Below are 21,287 nucleotides of genomic sequence, written 5' to 3' on the forward strand. Positions count from 1 at the left end.
GAACTAGCTCCTCTGGTACCTCTTTGCGGTGATGGACAAACCTGGAACTACCAACCACAAAATGTGGAAATTCAATTAGACGAATTTAAGTGTTTCATAAAGTCATAGGTGGCTGTCCAGAGGAATTCCCATAAAACCCTGGAGCTCAGGCATAATCGCAGCGCACTGATGGCCTCACTACGCACACCCGCCCAAAACTGGAAACCACAGAACAGTGACATACACTTACAACTGCGGTCTGAGACCTGCTTATAAATCGCAACTTTTGGCTGGCGGCAAAGTGGAGAGCTGACAGACTACAAAGACCACTCTTTTCATTGTACTGGCCTGCTCTGCAGCATCCATTAATTCCACTCTTCTGTCTTATCAAACCCAGAACCTGGGGCAGGGTGGCTGAGGCTTTGCAAGCACAGAACCACAGATGCACTACTTTCCACACTCTCCCTGACACAACAGTATATGGTAAATATCTGTTTATGGAAAAAAGTTCTCCGGCTTCTGGTTGTAAAAAGGGTCCCACCAACAACTCTCCCTGGCCAATAAGTGGCACTGGATGCAAGCTGTAACTAACAACAAAACTTTGTGATGGAAAACAGGGACCACACAGTGAGGCTATGAAAACCCATAGGCATACAGAGGTGTATGTTAAGGCCTGGGTTTGGTTAATATAGTTTGAACAAGAAGTTTCAATGAACCACGGGACAACTAAACCACTGAGAACTTTTTTTTTTTCCTACAGGCGGTTTCTTCAGAGCACAAACACAGTTCTACATGCAATTTCTTCGGTATCAATTCTTCCTGTGCTGAAACAGTGCCGTGAGCTGGTCAAGTTTCTCATGCTCAGCCTCAGCCAAGACACACAGACCACAGGTTACTCCCAATTCATATCTCAAAACATTTATCAGCTCACTTAGGTTAAATATGGCAACAGTAATAAGTGCTACTTCTTGCTTATCATGAAAATTTGAGGAGATATATACATACATGCAAACATCCTGCAATTCAGGGGCAGATGTGAAAAAAAAAAGTTATGCAGGTAATTCACCAATATTCTGCATTATTTAATATAACATACACACCTATTATCACAATACCATCCAAACTGGATAAAAGTACTGTAAGATTCAGACTACAACGCTTTGATAGATCTAAATCAAAATCAAAAGTCTGGCATCATCATCATCACGGATGGCCATCAGCCCACTGTCTCTGCTCATGTCAGGCTGTTAACAATCTCACCATACAACCCACGTTACTCTCAGTTTAACCCACTCACAACCTGCCAAAAATTATTTCTTGCTTGAAGTACGCTAATTAAGAGCTTTTTGTGAGCAGGGAACAGACATATTGTTAGAAGTGGCACTGAATGGCATTTAAACGCACACTGTCAGACACAGGGTCTATAACTTCTCCTCTATTAAATGTAAGGGATGATTATCCAGCATTTGTAAAGCATGTGGCCATGTGGGAAATGACACTCGGAGCATACAGATTCAGGCTATTCTTCACCAGGCTAAAGCAAAAACAGACATGTTTATGGCTTGGCCTAAAACAGAACTTCACTTCGTACCTCATTTCTTCCTTCCCATTTCCTGTTAAGGGTGAAAGTGAGGTATACTACGCTGACTTGGAGCTGCATTTTCTGGTGTCTATCCCGCTCGTTATGTGTTTTATCATATCAATCCCTGTAAAATAGAAAACGGATGTGGCTGTTATGGAAGGATGAAGACACTGAGTTGCAGCAGGCGGTTGAAATGGCCTGATTGCTTCCAGGCCCTGTCTGTCTTAGGGTAAAGATGGTGGCAGAGCCTGGGGAACCGTGGTCCAGGGTTCAGGTAAACAAACAGCATACAGTGGGCTGCATTATGATTTCTGAACATTGAAGAGTCTGTTTGTTAAGATGAGGTTTCTGCAGAGGCGGCTGGACAGGAGAATGACTGCTGTTTTTCAGGGGGGGGGGCAGTGGAGATGTACTCGCCTGTTTTTCTTCCTTTTTGTTTTCTGGAACGTTTTCTGAGACGCACCAAGATCTGAGTCACAAACCGCAAGCCTCAGCTGGACAAGGAGAGAAAGACCAACAGGCTTTTGAGGCAAACCTGGAATAGTTCTGTCTGTCTAAAAGTGTTCCAATTCTCAGAAAGATCCTCCTGAGAAACGGGCTGACAATCCAGTTTCTGCTCTCATTCAAGGGAGCTCAAGTGATGGAAGAAGTGAAAAATACTACACATATGACCAGGCAGCCCACAACATTTCTCCTGGGAACAATGCCTTGGGGATCAAATGATAAATCCTTATCAGTTCTTTCTGCCCCCATAAAATACTGTTAAGTAGGTTCAGTATTTGGACTGAAACACATTGTAGTTGTAGCTGTCACTCACTGAATCCTGTTTTATACAGTACAATAAAAATATGGAATATAGTTGAGGGAAAATCTGCAAAATGTGACCAGTGAAATCAAAATTAGGGTCCTGTGCTATTACTGTATACAGTATTTACAGTATATCACACCAGGGAGAAGGAAGCACATATTTGTATTACCTACGTCACACATTCAGTCATTATACACAGCCATTTCTGATTCACAGGCTTGTGGATTGACAGAGAGTAAACACACAACTGCTTGCAGGAATGTCAACTGTGGAAAAACTGAGTTCATGTGTGAATGTGGAACGCCCTTTCTTTCACTATAGGAACTCTTTTCACAAAACCCAGTTGTACCATCTCCAACATCCGCATTAAAGGAAATAAGGTAATAGCTGGAGATAGCATTCATTGGGGAATTTTAACAGTCTTGACAACTGAGTCTGAGGTGGAGGGGAGTTATGAGGTGGAAGGGATCTGTGTAATGTTCATTTTTTGTATGACTTTGCTTGGGTCATATGGTTTTTATCAAAGCACAATCACATGAGCTAATGGCCACGAAGGGCTATGCCAAGACTATGCTGTATCTCTTATGACTTGGGTCATGAGCTTTGTCACAGAGGTGACAAACTGAAGGAAGGGCCTAAAGTCTGGAATACAGTATGTGGACGTAAAGATGAAATAAAAGGAAAAGTAGCAAAAGAGAATAGAATAGAATAGAATAGAAGAGATGGTGGTGCTTCCCTCTGAGGGGGCAAGTGGACCCAGACCATGCCAGCAAAATGCTGCCAACAGCATAACAGAACCACCAGACCCCCTCACTGTAGGGGTAAAGAGTTGAGGCCTGTACCATTCTCTTGGTGTACCCCGCAGATGCACTCGCCCCCTTGATGAGAATATGGTGAAAGATGACTCATCTGACCATATCACTTTTTCCCACATCACCCAGTGCAGCCTCTCTCACCAAACCTGATGACACATGCAGTGTATTTCCATATACCTTTTTTTAAGATAGCAGAGACTGCTCTCAAGTCAGCTCACTTTTTATTTGCCTATCAGTCAGAATTTAGTTTAACAGTGGTGGAAAAAATTATTTCTCTCGTTGTATTATATCCAAACCAACAAGGTCCCCTTGTAAGTTTGAGATGTTTGAGAAAGTAGAAGTTTTATGATCTGGGCTCAGTGGCCTGTGGATCATATAACATAACCACAACATTCTGAGTCCAAATCTGATGCACTACCTTTGCTGTGTCCAACCTTGTTTGTTTTTTTAAATCTGAGATGTTTAACGCAGTTTAACAAGACTTAACATGAGTGAAATGCAAAGATGTTCTGTGTTTACTACAAGATTTTACTGAGCTGATGAACTCACTCACAACTAGAGACCATCTTGCAATGGTATCATCTCAGACATGACACGTGTTGGACACGATCACACCCATGTTCAAACTTAGCATTCGTTTTGATCTCAATTACACACCTACAAAGTTTTATGACTGCGTCTTGCATGGTTGTGATGCTATCACGGTGACATAATGTGTCCACAGACAGACAAAGACAGACACACACTCTGACAGACATATAAATGCTTGTGAAATTGTTCAAAATCGCCTTTGTGGTAGTTCCCACTACAGCAGGGTTAGTGATCCGTTCGTCTGTACTTTTACCTAATGTATTAGAGTGAACAGGAATGATTGAAACTGTGATGCACTGATCAGCAACTTAAAATAAAAGTGGGCCAGAGGATGTTAACTACACATCTGTAAGGCTGACTGCATCTTGCACAACTGTGATGCTATTGCAGTGACAAAATGTGTCCACAAACAGACAGATAGACACATACACATATAAACACCTGACAAAGTACTCAAAACTGTCTCTGTGGTACTTCCTGCTACTGTGTGTGTGTTACACACACACACACCTGAGGTTGTGACATTTATTTTGCAGACACAGCCTATCAGCCTATTACAGGTCAATATTGAGTAATGCACAAAGTATCTGCAAAACACTGTACTACAGCTTCCACTTCCAAGAGTCAATCATCACCCTGCGGAAAAAATCATTTTTCCCGCAAGTTATTCTTACTAGAATATTTACAACCTTTCCAAGTAGCTTCACTGAAACTACACCCACCACTAAACACAGTAGGCTCCCCAGTGAGTCATAGCTGTGTTTTATAGAGCCACAGTTGCCACTCTTAATGGCAGTAGGCCCTCTGACGTATGCTCCAGACAACCAGTATGGCACTTTGCCTGCAGATCATGCTGTGAAATTGCCCAGAGACTTGGAAGGTGAGACACTGCAGGCGACTTTCCCCAGCAGAAAGACACAGAGGTGAAAGCAGAGGTGACTCGATTGGGCCACAACACATTTACTGTGTTTTAATTTCCAATTCCTGGTTTCCTGTGCCTGAGGACCACAAAACATGATACTCCGAGCTTAGTGACTGAGAACTAATTGTTATGCCTACCCCCTCTTCCTTAAAACCTAGAGATTTTGTGTAGCATCAGCTGTCATCTAATCAGCTCCACATGCCTGTTTCACAACGATGTGGCCTAGTGGATAAGACGGGGAGTAGGTAAATTCAGCACATGGCCTGCTTCCAGACGAAAGGGCTGCTGGTGTTCCTTAGTAGTCAGCCACACAATCTCCAATAATTTGTCTCAGTGAATGGAAGAATGGCAGATTTATGCCCTCCTGTGGACGGGCACCTCAGGCCCAGTAACATACCTGTGGTGGACTACTTCAAGGAAAAGCAGCAGCCAGATGCTATTCATTTAACAACTAAGCTGAGAGATTCAGATCACATTTTATGTAAATCACGTTCGTGTTTTGGTATTAGTTCAACTGAGACCAAAGGCAAAACATGCATATTAACAAAAATGGCAATGTCTCCACTAAGACATGAATGACTCACTCAGGCGTTGCAGATTTTGCAATATTGTCTGATTGCACAAGAAATAAGGAGGTGGACAATGTCTGGGCTTCAGCCCAGACATTCCTTAAAGCCTTTCTTAACTTCTCTTTGTCAAACAAATTAACCTGAGGTGGCAACATGGGAGTGTGTTAGCACCTGACATCCAGGGTGCTCCAAGCTGCCTCCCCATCCTTACCCCTGGCCTCGTGACATGTGGCCTAATAAAAGCAAACTTCTCCCTCTGCCACATCAAAGCGGGGTCGACCTGCTGTGGCCCTGAGCCTTTGCCAGCTTCCCTGTATCACTTTCAAACACAGCCACATGGGGAAATTTAATAAGAGATGGACAGCTAATGTCTCCCACCCAGGCTCCAGTCAGTCAAACCAGCCAATCAACCAGTCAGCCGAGTCTGCTGTGAAACCAGACCTCTGCTTTGTATCATGGAGCCAGACATCGGACAAGCTGTGCAATGGCTGCAAAACATGCGAGCCGAAGGAGGCTATTAAAGACACAAAGAAGAAAGATTCAAAAACCACCAAAAAATGAGAGAGAAAAAAAAAACCTGTCAGAAAAATGCTGTTTGTTGGAAAATCATATCAGGAGTAGTAAATCCACTGTCAGTGTGTAGCAGTTAGTAAAGCAGGCACTTCATAGTATAAGCCCCAATAAACAAACCATAAACAGCAGAACGGGAGTGAAACAAAGAACGAGAAAGCTAGGAATCCTAATTTCCTAATCAGATTAAAAGGGAAAATTACATGTAGCATGAAAGAGTTGTGTTGACTGATGCTTTTCCTCGCCTTAAATCCCAAAATTTGGACATGTGTGATGTGAGATCCAAGAGACTGAAAGATCAGACTCACAGGAGTACACAGTTTAATGCAGTTAGCAGAAATCAACCAAACGAGGGTCGGCAAGCTTTGTTTGCGGTGAGTTCTATTTTATCGACTGTGACATGTTTACCACTTCTTCAGTTTTGAAACAATGGTCTATTATCACTGTCATGTGGAGCTGGGCTACTCATGTGGCACCGTTATATTGTTTTGGAGTCAACCTGATAACTCATCCTTAACATGGATGTAGTCAGGCACACATGGAATGTATAAGACAGGGCTTTGAATGAAAGCTGAAATTTCATCCTGTAAAAATACCGATGCTCTACTGAGCAGTTAAAAGCGGGACCTGTTACTGTAGCTTTAGTAAAAATACAAAAAAGAAGTGTTTTCCTCTAGGTGACCTTAAAGTGAAGGCCACCACAAGCATGGTGTTACATTTAGTTGGCTGTGCAGAAACACAGAAACAAGCCTCCACAGAAGTTACATACTGACAAATAATACAAAGAAGTATGATCTCAGTTTATTAATTCATCATTCCGCAGATTGCTCTTATCATGCAAAGTTATCATGCACTCAACACATGAGCCCAGCTGCATTACAGCTGATAGTTTACATCTGGTTTCAAAACCTTGAATCTGAATCTTTCTGCACTGGTTTCATGGATACAGGTGAAAACGTCCTGCTGTCTGGGTCTCATTTTTCATCGGACCAGATTCCTTTGAAGAACCATATACACAGTGTGTTTTTTGGAGGCAGCCATTTTTATAATGACTTAAAAATGTGTCTCGAGGAAAAACCAGACAAGACTTCTCTCTCAGTGCATTACTGCACCATTTTAACATTTAAATTCAGCAATATTATTTTTGATTTTATAGCTGGGAAGCTGTTTTGGGTACTGGATACTTCTCCTGAAGCATGTGCCTTCTATCAGTGGTCAAATTAAACTTGCAGAAAGAGTGAGCATGCAGTGCTACATTTGACAGCACCACATGATTAAGATTCATGACAGAGAAATCTCAGAAAGCTTAGATCACGTGTGTGCGGCTTTGATAAAAAGAATTATGGATTAGAATTATTAGAGCTGATAAGAAGGAAGATGTACAGAGATTACAGAGTGTTGTGCATCTTCAAATCTTTCTCCCTGATGCATAAACAGAAACAAAACATCCTAATTTTTACTTATACATTACATTAACCCATTTAGCTGTTTTGCTGAAAAGTACAGCACAAGCTTTACAAAATCTTCCTTTGAGCAACATTTTGCCAGATCTTAGATAAGTCACTGTGGTGTAAATGCATGCCCCGGTGCATATGTGAGCAGTCAAATGTGTGTGTGTGTGTGTGTGTGTGTGCTGGGTCTTGACAGTTATTATAGTAAAATCAATCAAATGATGTCAACCTCAGTAGTTCAGTCCAGCTAATATTTCAGCTCGGTGTTAGAGCGCCTGGATTGACAAGCAGTGATGGAATGAGTGTCAGATTAGAGTTCGGTGCTACTCAGCAACATCCACCAAGCTAACGAGGTACATTACAGTACCAGCTTTGAATAATGGCTTCATTTTGGATTCATTACACAAAAATCATTATACAGAAATATGACACACTATATCCAGTGAGACTGTTTCAAAACACAACCGACCATTTTGTTGTTCCCTTTGGTGGTTTCAGACAGCGCTTATTTTCATTTGCTGACTAAATCGTTTCATTATCTGGTACATTTTCTTGTTCTTGGACTCTGGTGGGAAGATGGCAGACTCGAATGCTGGCTAGCAGCTTGTGGTCTGGTATTAGAACTAAAACCTCCCAAAGTGCAGTGGTTTGAAGTCAACCACCTGCTAGTGCTAATTGCTCAGTCTTATTCAGTTGAGAGGCCCTTCATTCCCCCGCTGGACCAGGGGGTGAACAGGGAATGGAATGCAAATTGCTACAAGTCAGTGCTAAATGTCTTAGGGATGAATGGAAGGAGTCACCCAGGTCAACACACTAGGTGTACTTTAATAAGCATGGACAGTTCATGAGCTCAGCCCTCCCATGAGGTGGATGTATTTGTGAGGGATGGAGGAAGAAAGTGAAACCAATTTAGAGCATTAATTCAGCTGGTGTGCCAAGAGTCACCCTCACGTATACATTTCGTGTTGTGATTATCTGTAGCTTCAAAGGCACCTTAAAGGCAGGGATATACGAGGAAAGAAGTGGTTCATACAACATGGTGTCTGGCTAGGGTAAAACTTAGTAAAAAAGTTTTGACTATAGGGTAAAAATATTACCTTAAATGAGAAGTATCAATATTTTATATTACATATTAAATACATTTATTTTCTTCCCTCAAATCTGTTATATACTTTTCCTATCTTAAAACGTTCACACAGTGAAGTGTGGCAAACATTTGTGTAATGGATGTGTGTTCATTTATTACCTGGGCAATGTTCTTGTTGAGTAAGTAGACCCCATATTCAAAGTGAAACCGCTCTCCTCTAGGGTACAAGGGGAATCTGTGAAAGATAGGAGAAAAAAGAAAAGCTTAACATTAAACAGGGACAGGTCATTTACTCCATTACCCACAGAGTGTGAAAACAAAGGTGTTAAAACCTTCCGTGCAAACACACGCAAGCCAACTAAACATGTTCAATTCTACTGCATTACATCCACACTGCATATCACAATATACTGTGGGTCTGGTCATGTGAAAAAGTCAATAAAGGACTGTGGAATTAAAAGGGGGTTCACTGTTTGTTCATTTTACTTTGAAGGATTCAAACAGCTGTTGCTCTGTGGCTCTGCAACAGGCAATTAATTCTTCCCGTTATTGAAAGTGCTCATTCATGTAGCCACTGGTGTTTACAGTGGCTAACACTTGCAGATGGTTGAAGGAGCTGGGTCTGGGTCCATGATCCCATCCCACAGACGCCACCTCCATATCTTCTTAAACTGAAATATCAAACAGGGCAGAGGCGTCCAAGCAGCCTATCCATCCGCCTCTCAGCAGGAACAAAGAGAGCTTTTCCTTTCAGTATGGTGGGAAAGTCCCATTGGTGCCAGTCAGATGTCTTAGTTAGGACTGCACAGAGAGATGGGATGGGGGAGATAGCCCTGGGTAGGGCAGAGAGGGGAGTATGCTGACATTCAGAATGGGAAAATTCTCTCTGCTACCAGGAACTTAAGGCTGGACTCATCCCTTCCTGTCATTATGTGCTTTCGTCTGCTGATCTCCCACTGAGAGGGATACAGTATATTGGAAAAGCAGCTCCGCAGACTGAGCAGAGCTTTGGTCTGACAAAACACACATACACACACACACCTGTTTGCATCAGTTGGTTATCTACAGTACATTCAGAAAGTATTCACATCCCTTCACTTATGCTAAAATCATTTACATTTATTTTTTTCCCTCTTCAATCTACACCAAGTACTCCTTAATGACAAAGAGGAAACTGAATTTTAGACATGATTTGACCTGTCTATATAAGGTGTCACGGATGAGAATGAATATCAGAGCAAAAACCAAACCATGAGGTCCAAGGAACTGTCAACAGAGCTCAGAAGTAGGATTGTGTTAAGACACAGATCTGGGAACAGATCTGCAACAGGACAATAACTCTAAGCACACAGCCAAGTCAACACAGGAGTGGCTGAAGGACAATTCTGTGAATGTCCTTGAGTGAGTGGCCCTGTCAGAGCCACGACATGACCCCAATCGATCATGTCTGGAGAGACCTGAAAATGGCTGTACACCCACAGACCCTGTCCAACCTAAGTAATTATGGAGTGAAGGGTCTGAATACCTAAATACTTAAAATTAAAATAAATTTAAACACCTTTAGCATAAGGCTGCAACATTACAAGATGTGAAAAATGTGAAGGGGTCTGAACACTTTCTGAACTGTACATTCATTCCTTGGCCATATCTAAACTCTTCAGAGTAACTTAAACCTAATCCCACTCTCAACCTCTCACTCAAACACAGAAACTGCGGTTTAAAAAAGGTGGAAAGGAAAAAGGCCTTCTTTTTAGAGGTGTTTCACTGCTTATTTCTGCACATGAAGTTGACATCTGGTCTTTGTAAGAGCAAAAATCCAACATCAAACACTTTTTTGTTGCAACAGTTGTTGCTGCCAAAACGCCATGTCAAATAGAATCAAGGGGCGGAGGAAATATTATTGTAAAGATAAGCCTTTCCATCTGAAAAGTGGTTAATAAGGCATGTGTCACTGTTGATGTCAAAACAGCAGCACAGAATTGTATTTGGAGCAGCACCTTGGTGGCTTTTTGCTCAGCTACTTTATCGAGACACGACTGGAAAGACTGAGGAGGGGATTGAGGCTCTGCAATGGGAGTTTCAGAACAAATTCTAAAATGAGACACAATCACATCTATAAGAATATTTTAAAAAAAAAAAGCAATATATTAAGTAACCAATATGTAAGTATGACCAATTCCACAAGAGACATGCTTCTGTTATTATATGACTGTGCTGCCAGAAGATGCATTCTGATGTGTGTACTGTGCAGTATGTGCAGACATGTGTTGAATGCTTTGCACATGTGTGTGTGTGTGTGTGTGTGTACTAGTGAATATGAGCATCCGGCATGCCTCCTTCCTGTGTGTGTGCCCCCTGGGGACTGGGTCATGGTCTTTTCTTAATCCTGTGTGAGTGCAGATATGGGGCTCTTCACCCCCTCTTACTATGACCTAGAGGTGCCTGAGGCAACGGGAGAATACAGCAGAAAATACACTTCCTCAGCGCTGGCACTTCACTGGACTCTACTGTCAACTGAGATCATTTTAACAACACTGTAACTCTGCAGGTTTATGTAATGTTTTAAATGTGCTTGTTGCATGTTGAAGGCCAGATTTGACTCAGATCTTGATGCGCTTGATAATGGGAGCTTAGTACTAACACGACATTAACTTATTTTTAACATGAAGTCTCTATTTCTTTTATCTGGCTTTAATCCATTTCTTGCAAGTTTGATTTGCCCTTCTCATATCTGAGGGCGTCTGAAGATCTCAGACAACATTCTGACCTAGAGCTCACTGTAAACACCTCCTCACTCACACATTACACTGCAACTCTGAAATAAACTCTTAACAGATGGAGATCATTCTAACACTACAATGAATTCGAACAGGATGTTGCTGCAAACACTGGCAGGCAAAAAGTGAAACGCTTGTGGCCTGAGGGCCACACAGCCAGCCGCTTGTTGGTCCTCCATATCTCCGACATGCAGCCAGGGCCCCACGGAGAAGGCGACACGCCAGAGGTCATATCTCAGCACTAGGAAATAACTAACAGAGAGGGGAAGAACAACACAACAAGCATTCCCCTCACACTGCTGGCATTCACAATATCACTTCCCCACAAAAAGATAGGATTTGTTTGCTGATGAACATGCATGAAAAGGAAAACACAGTCACTTCCAACACACACACGCAAACACATGAATACACACACAGGCTCCGTCACTGTGAAGTGATTAATGACCGCTGTCCACTGTGTCTGATATCACACTGGAGAGACTCCGGTTCACCAAACACCAGGAATCCCTCCAGGGACGTCCAGTAAAGTCAAATATATTATTACACAGCAGTGCTGAGGATCGAGGGAGGAAGTCTGATGGCGGAGGGGAGGAGAAGGTGCTAAAGGAATATGGGAATTACTTAGGGATATTTTATTATTTTATACATTATCTAATCAGTCAAGGTTTACCCCAAGGAGATTAAGACACATTCAAAGGAATGTAGAGGAAAAGATGAAGAGGAAGCATACTACAATACAAAAACTCACAATAATGTATACAGAACTTTTAAAGTTAATTTTTTTTTCCTTTTCACTTTTCACCTAACTTAGCTCTGGGGGACTTGGGAATCGGCACTGGGGACAAAAAGCCTTTGCTATCATTCCTGCTTTGACAGTGGAAATGTCAGTGGTATGTGCATGGGAGAGACATGAGGAGGCAGAGTAAGAGGAGACAGAACGCCATCTTTAATCACTCAGCCTGCAGCAGCGGCATAAACTGAAGCAGCCTTCTACACTAAACAGGACGAAATAAATTACAGTCCTGAAGGAATATGGAGGCCAAAATCAGTGCCCTGTCAGTCCATCAGGATGAAGGGTCCAGAATAAACAGACACAAACCAGAAAGATTCACACACAGGCTGGAGAAGTACTGTTTGTGGCACTAATTGTGCTTGCCCCGCTGGAACGAAACAATTTGTTTTTGTGTTGTTTTTAAATGAAGTCATGCTTACTTCACCTCTTGCACCTTTGTGCATAGTGCTGTTGGGTCTTTTGTTTAATTTTCTTGTACATTTAAATCAAATCAAACCGCCTCTATCTCAGTCCTCCTCGTATTTCCTCACTTTCCTTAATCAAGCCGTTTCTTCCGTCAGCACATCCCTCTCCTGCTCCCCTCAGTGGCAGCTCTGCTGAAGGGTCATGTCTGCGAAACTAACACAGCAAACTGAATATGACAGGCACCGTAATCAACACACCCACTCACTTTAGCGTCCATTTAAAAGACTGATTACTGAAACATGAAGGCTGCTTTCATTTAGCTAATACTGAACTCTGCATGCACTGGACAAAAAGATGAAAAGCAAAAAGACAGTGAGTTAGGAACAGAAGTAAATCTGCCACTTTTTTTTCACCGTCATAAAAGAAAATAAAAAAAGAAAAATCACCCTTCCCTTTTCTTCTACCCTTCAAGCAATAATTAAAGTGCAAGTGCTGGCTCTGTCCATAGACACCAAAATATGTAATTAATAAGTGTGGAGCCACGAAACTGTAAAAAGACAAAAGCTACATCTCACAGGAAAGTCCCCTGTCTTTATGAGTGAGAATATGTACACCCCCGGCCTGCAAGTTCTTTAACTGCTAGTCTAGACGCCCATTCTCCACACAGACAACCTTCAAATATAAAGCAAGGACTCTTGTTAAAAGGAGGAAACAACTATTAAACATGCGGCTACAATAATGAGATCAAGCAATATTTCATTGCACTTTCTTCCCGTCCAAACCTTTTAAAATTTGCTCCTTGCCCTGTCTTTTGCAATGTTGAGGGATCTTGTAATAGCAGGCTGAGTTATATTTCTTTCATCTTTGGATGATCCACCACCGCCAGTGTCCTCACTGTCTCCTTGGACTGCACCCCAGCAGCCTCCCAGGAGGCGTCAGAAGCACATGACATGTTTTATAGCGTCCGGTTTAAATGGCAATATCTGTGGGCTATTTGTGCAAAGAGTAAAAGGTGAGGGTACTATGGCCCAAACACTCTAGTTAAAGCTTTGTATTTGCATTTTACTTTCAACATACAGCCTGTTTGAAACAGACATTGCTTTCTGATGTTTTACAATAGAACAATGACAGAGCCAAAATGGAGGGCACAGGGTCCACCTCAGCTCTGCTTTTCCAGTTAAAATGGCCTCGGTCTCTACAGCTAGTCCTGTTAAAAGCAATGTAATAGAGAAACAAGGTCACAAGGTCAGTGGGTGCTTCTTGTGCAAACTAGAGAGCATGTATGTGTAAGCATGCTCTAATTATATCAGACTCCTCTCTCTCACCTCTTGGGTCTGTTGTATTAAACGGAGGAGTGTAAAGGAGGATACAGAGCTGCAGGTGGGTGGTCGTGCTCAGCCATACCGAGGTTCATGAGAATATGGTGGGAAGACTCCTAGTGACTGGCTGACCTGCTGTAATGTACACACAGGCTGAGGTCTCCACATGTGTTGGCTTGCCTGTTTAGACATCCTAATTAATACTCCAAATGTGTAAAACAACAGTTGCGCACATGGTGGAGACGAGGCTTGGCCAGTACTTACATCCCTGTTTTTATGGTGGTGGTGTTATGGGAGGGGGAGGGGTGTGGGGGGGGTTGTTCTTGTGAGTTTCACAATGTCTTTAATGTGCAATTTCAAACAGCACGGGACCATAAATCATCTGAGCCTGCTTTTTAAAAAAACACCTGCCTTGCAACTGTCAAAGCTCTAATGGCAGTGGTTACCATATAAATCACAGCGAGTTGTAATTTTCAATATCTGAGAAATGATTACACTGAGTATCTGTCAGTGAATGCTATTTTAATGACCGCTGCTGCACTAAAGACCCCTGTATAACCGTTTCGCCATCTTGGTCTATGCCGTTAAAGTGTCTCCTGAGTGATGTGGCAGTTGCTCACTCTGTCACACTGGGTTTTCATCACGACTCTTAAGAATATCCAGCGGTCCGCTGACCCCGGTTCCCAACCCCCACACCCTCATTTTCTCTTTCCTTTCCTTTTGTTTTCTTCCATTTTTTTCTTTTTTAAATCGTAAGCAGAGACGGAGATGACCAGCACAATACACTGTATTCACAAGCCAAAAACTTCAAAGCAGACCATCACTTCAAACCAGTGGTTTAAAGAGTGACATGCTCTCTGAACCTATATTAAGAGATTATAACACATATTTAGGATTAATATTCCAACTTCACAACATTCTCAGGTCAACACCAATTTTCATGATCATCGCTTAACTCACAAGAGTCATGCAGTCATGTTAGCAGCTGTATGAGACTGTAAACGGTAACTTAGTCATGCACAGTGACAACGCTGACATGCTGATGCTAAACACGTTTTATGTTTACCATGTTCATCATCTTTGTTTAGCATGTAAGCATTCTAATGTTTGCTAATTAGCACTAAACACTAAAATATTATTTAAACCAATAACCAATTGACCTGATAATGTCACAGTATCAAAAGCAAAAAAAAAAACAAAGTTCCTATGAATGTACGTATAAAATTTAATGACTGTTGACATAATTCACTTAAAACCACAACTGTCAAAGATAAGGAGGAGTCAGAGGAACAGTCAGGGGATCACCAAATGCATTAGCATTCATCCTCTGGGGACCACGAATGTCTGCAAATTTTTTTTCCAGTCAGATATTTCAGTCTGCACAAAAGTGGTGCACCAGCCAACACACAGACCAACAGTGCCACCCCTTCAACCACACCGCCAGCGTGCCTAAAGAGAGCCGACCCTGAGATAAAGACTGTTAGACACTGTAAAGACTGCACGTCCATTTCTAAATCTATGAACAAATATACAATACTATTGAATGTTCTCAGCTGGCTGGGTCATTCCTTTCAACCTACAGCACTCTTCAAAAAGCCGTTCGGCACAGATGCTTCTTGTTATCTTTTTAATGAAGTATGGACAAAGACTGCTGGAATAGGCTGCAGAACAGCAGGGCTCCAAGATGAAGGGCGGCTTATGCAACTAACCTGTCAACCTAGAAGAGATTTCTTGACTTCTTCAGAGCTATTACAAACATACCGTTCCTGCCATTGTCCTTGAGTGATTTGGTAGAAAACGTCAAAAGACAAGTAAACATTCTGTCCAGTCCCAGGGTATCTTTGTAGCTGACATACAGACCTTAATAATGAGCTATTTGTTCAACTTTGATTTAAGCTCTCTGGCTCCCAAGCTGATTGCCTCAATCATCTCCTCTATGAAGAACACAGTGACTATGTAACTGAACCACTACCAAACATGTGCATATGACACTGCTTAGATAACAGGATTTATTCTACAATACCAGACAGTGTGCAGTCTCTTAAAGAACCAAAACCATAAACATCTCTGATTTCATTCCTGTATTACACTGTAAGATAGAACGTAAGGAAACAAAGACAGCAGATGAAATTCCACTGATGTGCATTGTACAGTGTTGGTAGCGGAAATCTCAGGACAGATCTCAAAACCTCTGTGAATAAAATCAAATGCATGTGAACGGTTAGATATCACAGGGGGTGAGAGAGTATGTAATTCTTGTAATTTGTGGAATTTACTGTTTAACTACTAAGTCTTGCCGGAAGACTAAAAAGCCAAACTCTGCTTTTGTGTGTGTTCCTATAATAATGTAGGTTAGGCAGGATATTTAACCCGCGCTGCAGCCTCACGGTGCTTTTCCTTTTCACTCCTGTGCAACCTGAAGCAGGACAGGGTAGTTTGGGTGTAATTCCCCCTCTCCTTCAATGCACATGGTCCATGTTAAAAGACATGAAACCGCTGAAGCCCTGGAACAATAACCTCCTTTCTAGGAGCTCACAGGTTCCTCTTGTCTAAAGCCGGCCTCCCTCCCCTGGTGTTCGTGTTCAGTGCCTCCACCAGCAGTTTCTTTTGTGACTGATTCAAGCAGTGATGTGTAAATCCCATTTACATCCGCTGTTCCTTTAGCAAAAGATAAAGAAAGTAAATTTTTAAAAAAGCTGATTTGCCTCAATACTTTGGGCGAAAGACTATATGAGGCAGCGCTTGCTTTTTAATGGCTGGGTTCTGGTCTCAATCAAACGCTGGACATCTGGATCACATCTCCATACTTCTCCCCCATGCAATCAGACACACTGGAACTGTGCTCTCCACGGGACCAAACGTGGGAGCAACATGTCGTTAGGGTCCACTGATCTCAGAAAACATCTCTAACAGGGAGGAGGAGGATGATTTGGAGATCTCAAAAAGGCCAAATCATACCGAGTGTCAAACAGACCAGTCTTTTTCCACACCTTACTTTCAACCATTCCTCCATGGCCAGCTTCACAGCTTCAAACTCTGGTCTGTGCCCAAGTGCTGGAGGGTAACACAGTTCAGACTAACATATGCTTGGATTGTTTTTTTTTCTATGGCAAGATATCCTACTATATGAAATAAAGCAGCCATTTCTCTACCCCCCCCCCCCCCCCCCCCCCCCAGGCGGAGAGGAATTAAATGACATAAACCAAACTCAAAAGTTGCATTATAATCATATTCCACACACCACACTGAACGTCCTGTACTTATAACACTCCAGTTAACAGACAAATCTTTCTTTCTCAAATGTATTCAGTGCTCTTAAAGATAAACAAGAGGGCTTCTATGTTAGATAGTAAAATCTGGATCCCCACTATGTCCTGCAAAAGAGCAACAGAAGAGGGACACTGAGCCTTACTTAAAAGGATGTGTGGATCTAAAAGCATTACAAAAGTGGGGTTAGGACAATTACCATTCAATGGGGGCCTGCAGTGCAACATACAACTAAAGCAACATAAGGTTCCTATGTGCATGCCAGTGTAATTGACTGACTGCTCGCTAATCCTACCACACTTTGAGAAACTGATCCCGAGCCACCTCACTTATCACCGCTGACTGCCTCTTTCCGACACTTTAATCACCCCTTCTTTGTACACTTTTAGAGCTCAGCTAGTTGCTTTCCGTCTCCCCACACATCATTTTGCTGTGTGTCTGTGGCCCTCTGAGGTCTCAGGGGTCATAAACATGTGGAGGGGGGTTAAAAGTTTGCTGGAGTGTTTGGTCCCACTCAGGAACACCTAAGGGCGCTGCTGGATTGTCGTGTCTGTTCAACAGCCACGCAGCCTACAGGTTTATTTTTTGTTGCTGGACGCTGGTGTAAATATCCTGCATGGTATGACTGGATATGTGTAAAGTGACTCCCGGTGAGCCTCTCCAGCTGTTGTCATGACATAATCACCCACACAGAGAGATGGCCACTCGCTCACTGTGCTGTCCGATAATGTCTCTTTTTTCTCACACACTTTCTCCCAGCTGTTTGTCTTCTTAGTATGACAAATGAGGACGTGAAAGTGTCAGGGCTTATTTGCACATCGTTCCCACGTGCCTTGACTGAGGATAAGCAGTGACTTTTTTTTGGGCTGAGAGTCCAGCACAAAGCCGTCCCGGTAAACACAGGAGCTGCTGACCCTTACAGGGTTACACCCATGGGTGGCTACGCCATGAGCACCTAAGCACAGAACATTAAAAGGTAATTCAAGAAACAAAAGAATGGTGAGGATTTCTGGCCTGCAGACCTGTTATAACAAACTGATTTAACATCAACATGCAGCCTGCATCTCTTCTCTAACCAATTTAAATAATTCACCATACTGAGTCTACTCCAGGTTTCAAATGACCCCCAACTCAGTCCTTTACACCCTTCTTTAAAAACACAGCAGATGGCTCAGCACTTAGAATACAAAGGTTCCCAAAGTGGCCATATTTGTTCAGCTTCCAACCAATAAACACTTCAAAGAAAATGTAGGGAAATTCTTTAAATGAATATTCTTTCAAAATAAAATATCAGATAAAGGAAAAAGGCTGAAATATTCTTCTGATATCAGCAAGGTCATGATGTGAAGAGCTGATGAGTGTGAGTCTGACTTTGGACTTTCATCTTTATTCACCTCTTCCAGTGGCTTGGAACCTGAAGTACTCACTCTAACACTAAGGGAGCAATCATCTTCAACCATGGCTATTAGCAACACTGCTGATTATAACATAATCTTCCTTGTGACTCCCCCCTCTCACTTACTGAAGGGGGTCCTGCACGTGTGGAATGCAGATATGAATGTAAGGTGAATACCTGAGCATGTGTGCCCCGAGCATGCAATTATCATAACACAGCAGCGTTTTTAATTCTGAGATGATGCATAGTTACAAGACCATAACACATACAAATAATAATTTCATTACACTGGCCTGTGCTGTAATTACAGTGTCTGTACAGTTCATGACTTACACAAATGGCCCCAGGGGAGGTTAGGTTCTCAGTTTATCATCTGCTGTTCTCTATGTATATTAGTATAGTATTTTTCAGTCCTTAATAGTGCCTGATTCAACAAAAACTGTATCACGCTGTGAAGATAGGAAGCAAAGTATTTACAGCCCTGGGGTGTGAAAGAGACAAGGACTCATAATGAGCACTGTGATTTACGGTCTCAGCAGAGCTTCATTATGCAGTGAACACCTGAGTAAATTGAAAAAAGAGCAACTTTGAGTTGTTACCATGGGCAAAACAAAACAGCTTAAGAAGACAGCACCTCCTGTCCAAGCTATGCAGGTCTGTAGATGAACAGCATTGCAGATGTATCAGGCAGCACTGCATTCAAAGAAAATTAAACCAGGAAAACAAAACAAAAAAGCTGTGGTAAGGTATTTAATTTAAAAGGTCGCTGTCCATCATCTGACTATTAGGCTAGTTTAAGTTGGAGGTTTCCACATCACATAATTGTGTCGCAGTATAACACAGCTATGTCTAAATACTGTATGTCAACACTAGTGAATATCTGGTTCTAGTTATGTATTGAAAAACTACATTTCTTCATTTGGGCTCTAGTTGTTTGCAGAAAGAACAATTTATCAGTACCAAACACACTTGGTTGGCCTCGTGTTTCATGACAAGATGAGAAGTTCAGTGACTCTGTGGGACCTCAGAGTTTAACTGTTTCCTCTTCACAATTTTAAACTTAAAAGAAACAAGAAAGAATGTGGCATAAATGAATGAGGATAATACATAGTAGGCTTTTAAATAAACACGCAAATAAGAGACAAGAAAGATTTATCAAATCCAATTCAAATCCTCTTGGAATGTATCTGTTTTTCCTTATGGGCAGAACACTGCAGCTACCAGCAGCTGATGGAGGACAGGATAGTGTAGGACGCTGCAGCTGAGGGGTGTGATGAAGACAAATATAATCCCTCTTGCACTCTGCACTGCAAAGGCAGCAAACTACTGTTTCTGCAGTCACTGTAACCTTGTTTACCCAAGACGACTGCCACCCTGACCAAAACAAGTAGCTGAAAAATGCATGGATAGATGGACAGATACCACATCAGGCCACCCTTCCCTGTTACTGTCTCTACCAACAAATGAACAAACAGTGGAGATCCCACACAGAAAATTCCAGACTCCCCTAAGGCACTTTCAATGCAGATTTAGATTTGTTGTTTTTTTTGTTTTCTTTTTCAGAAGTTAGTGACACACCCCATTTATAGCCCTGCCCGACATTTATTTTGGAAAGCTTCTGATTACAGTTTTTAAGAGAAAATCTCATTGTCCGTTCTGAAGATTTTGTTTGCTACTTTGGTCATTTATACCATCCCTAAAAATGGACACGCTGCAGATGCTCTGACCTAAAATTCTTAAGTTAGTCAAACAGTAAAAGCCTCACTGGGTTACAGTTCCATAGATATATGGTGCCATTAAGTAGCTCAATTTATTGCCTGTTGAAATCTTAAATACAGGGCCTCAAAGAGAATAAAAGTATAACAAGGCTGACAGTTCACTGACTACAATATTCCACATCTTTGAAATCTGGCAGCAGAGTTATTTGATGTGGTTTCTACAGTTTTGACAGATTACTTAAGTGTAATAAACTTAGTGGAAATAAAATAACGGTATGATCCTTAAGTGGTGAAACAAACTTTCAGCATGTACTCAAGGTTTTGCCATATGCACTTTCTCATTAACAGTGTTAAAATGTTTAATGCTTTCTGAATCTCAGCTGTTGGCATCAGAAATGAAGACCAGCTGAAATGCCTGATTGATGCCTTTTTCATCTTACAGTCCCTCTTTCTCAGTGAGTATTCAAATTAGTGTCAAGGTTTTCACCTCCCAAGACTTTTCTGCGAGTACAGTGATGTCTTTTCAACACATACAACAATGTACATTTTCCATATTGTCAGACAGTGAGCAGCAGACTGTAAAACTGAAAATAACTGCAGTGAAAACAGATTCTCTCTGTCTTACACACACCCAGCACCCACAAGACAGACAGACAGACAGACAGACAGACAGACAGACAGGATGAGGTGACACTAGTCACAGGCATTTCCTCCAAAATCAAAAAGAAAATATAGCATGTCACAATAGAAATTCCAAAAACACAAAACTACTGAATTAATATAAAACAAATGCCAGTGCTCTTCAGTCTCCAAGTAAAGATTTGAAATTATTCAGGGGGAGTCTGAAAGAGCAGAACATGTTCTGGGATTGATAGAGGCAGATTCATGACTGGAAATGTTTTCATGCAAAACAAATATGTGTTTAAGTCGATGCATGTTTTTATATTTGGTTCAGTTTTGTCAAGATACTGAGACTCATATAATAGAGCAAGACAGAGCACATTATTCACACTTTTTTCTGGAAATAAGTTGGAAACCAGAGAAATGGTTTGCACAATCTCAGTAATCAGTGTGCAAAATATATGCACAGCTTTGTTGTCCAGATGCTGGGCCAAAAATTGTACAGTGATTTCTGCTTCCCAAAGATTTGCAACACCATAACTAAAATGTACTTTGAGCCCAAGACATTGTACTTTCTCCAAATTTAATTTAGTTAAAACATTTTTTTAAACAGA

The 21,287-nt window shown here is 41.8% G+C and overlaps 1 protein-coding gene across 1 annotated transcript in view; it reads right to left on the reverse strand.

Moving 5' to 3' along the window:
* uvrag (UV radiation resistance associated gene) overlaps positions 1-21,287 on the reverse strand; it is an 82,307-nt gene that overhangs the window by 26,603 nt on the left and 34,417 nt on the right. Inside the window, exon 13 of the mRNA XM_041052119.1 lies at positions 8,534-8,609. Within this exon, the coding sequence (XP_040908053.1) occupies positions 8,534-8,609 (76 nt within the window). The remainder of the gene's footprint in view (positions 1-8,533; positions 8,610-21,287) is intronic.

This window comes from Toxotes jaculatrix, chromosome 12 (genome assembly GCF_017976425.1).
Source record: "Toxotes jaculatrix isolate fToxJac2 chromosome 12, fToxJac2.pri, whole genome shotgun sequence".
NCBI classification, from domain to species: Eukaryota; Metazoa; Chordata; class Actinopteri; family Toxotidae; genus Toxotes; species Toxotes jaculatrix.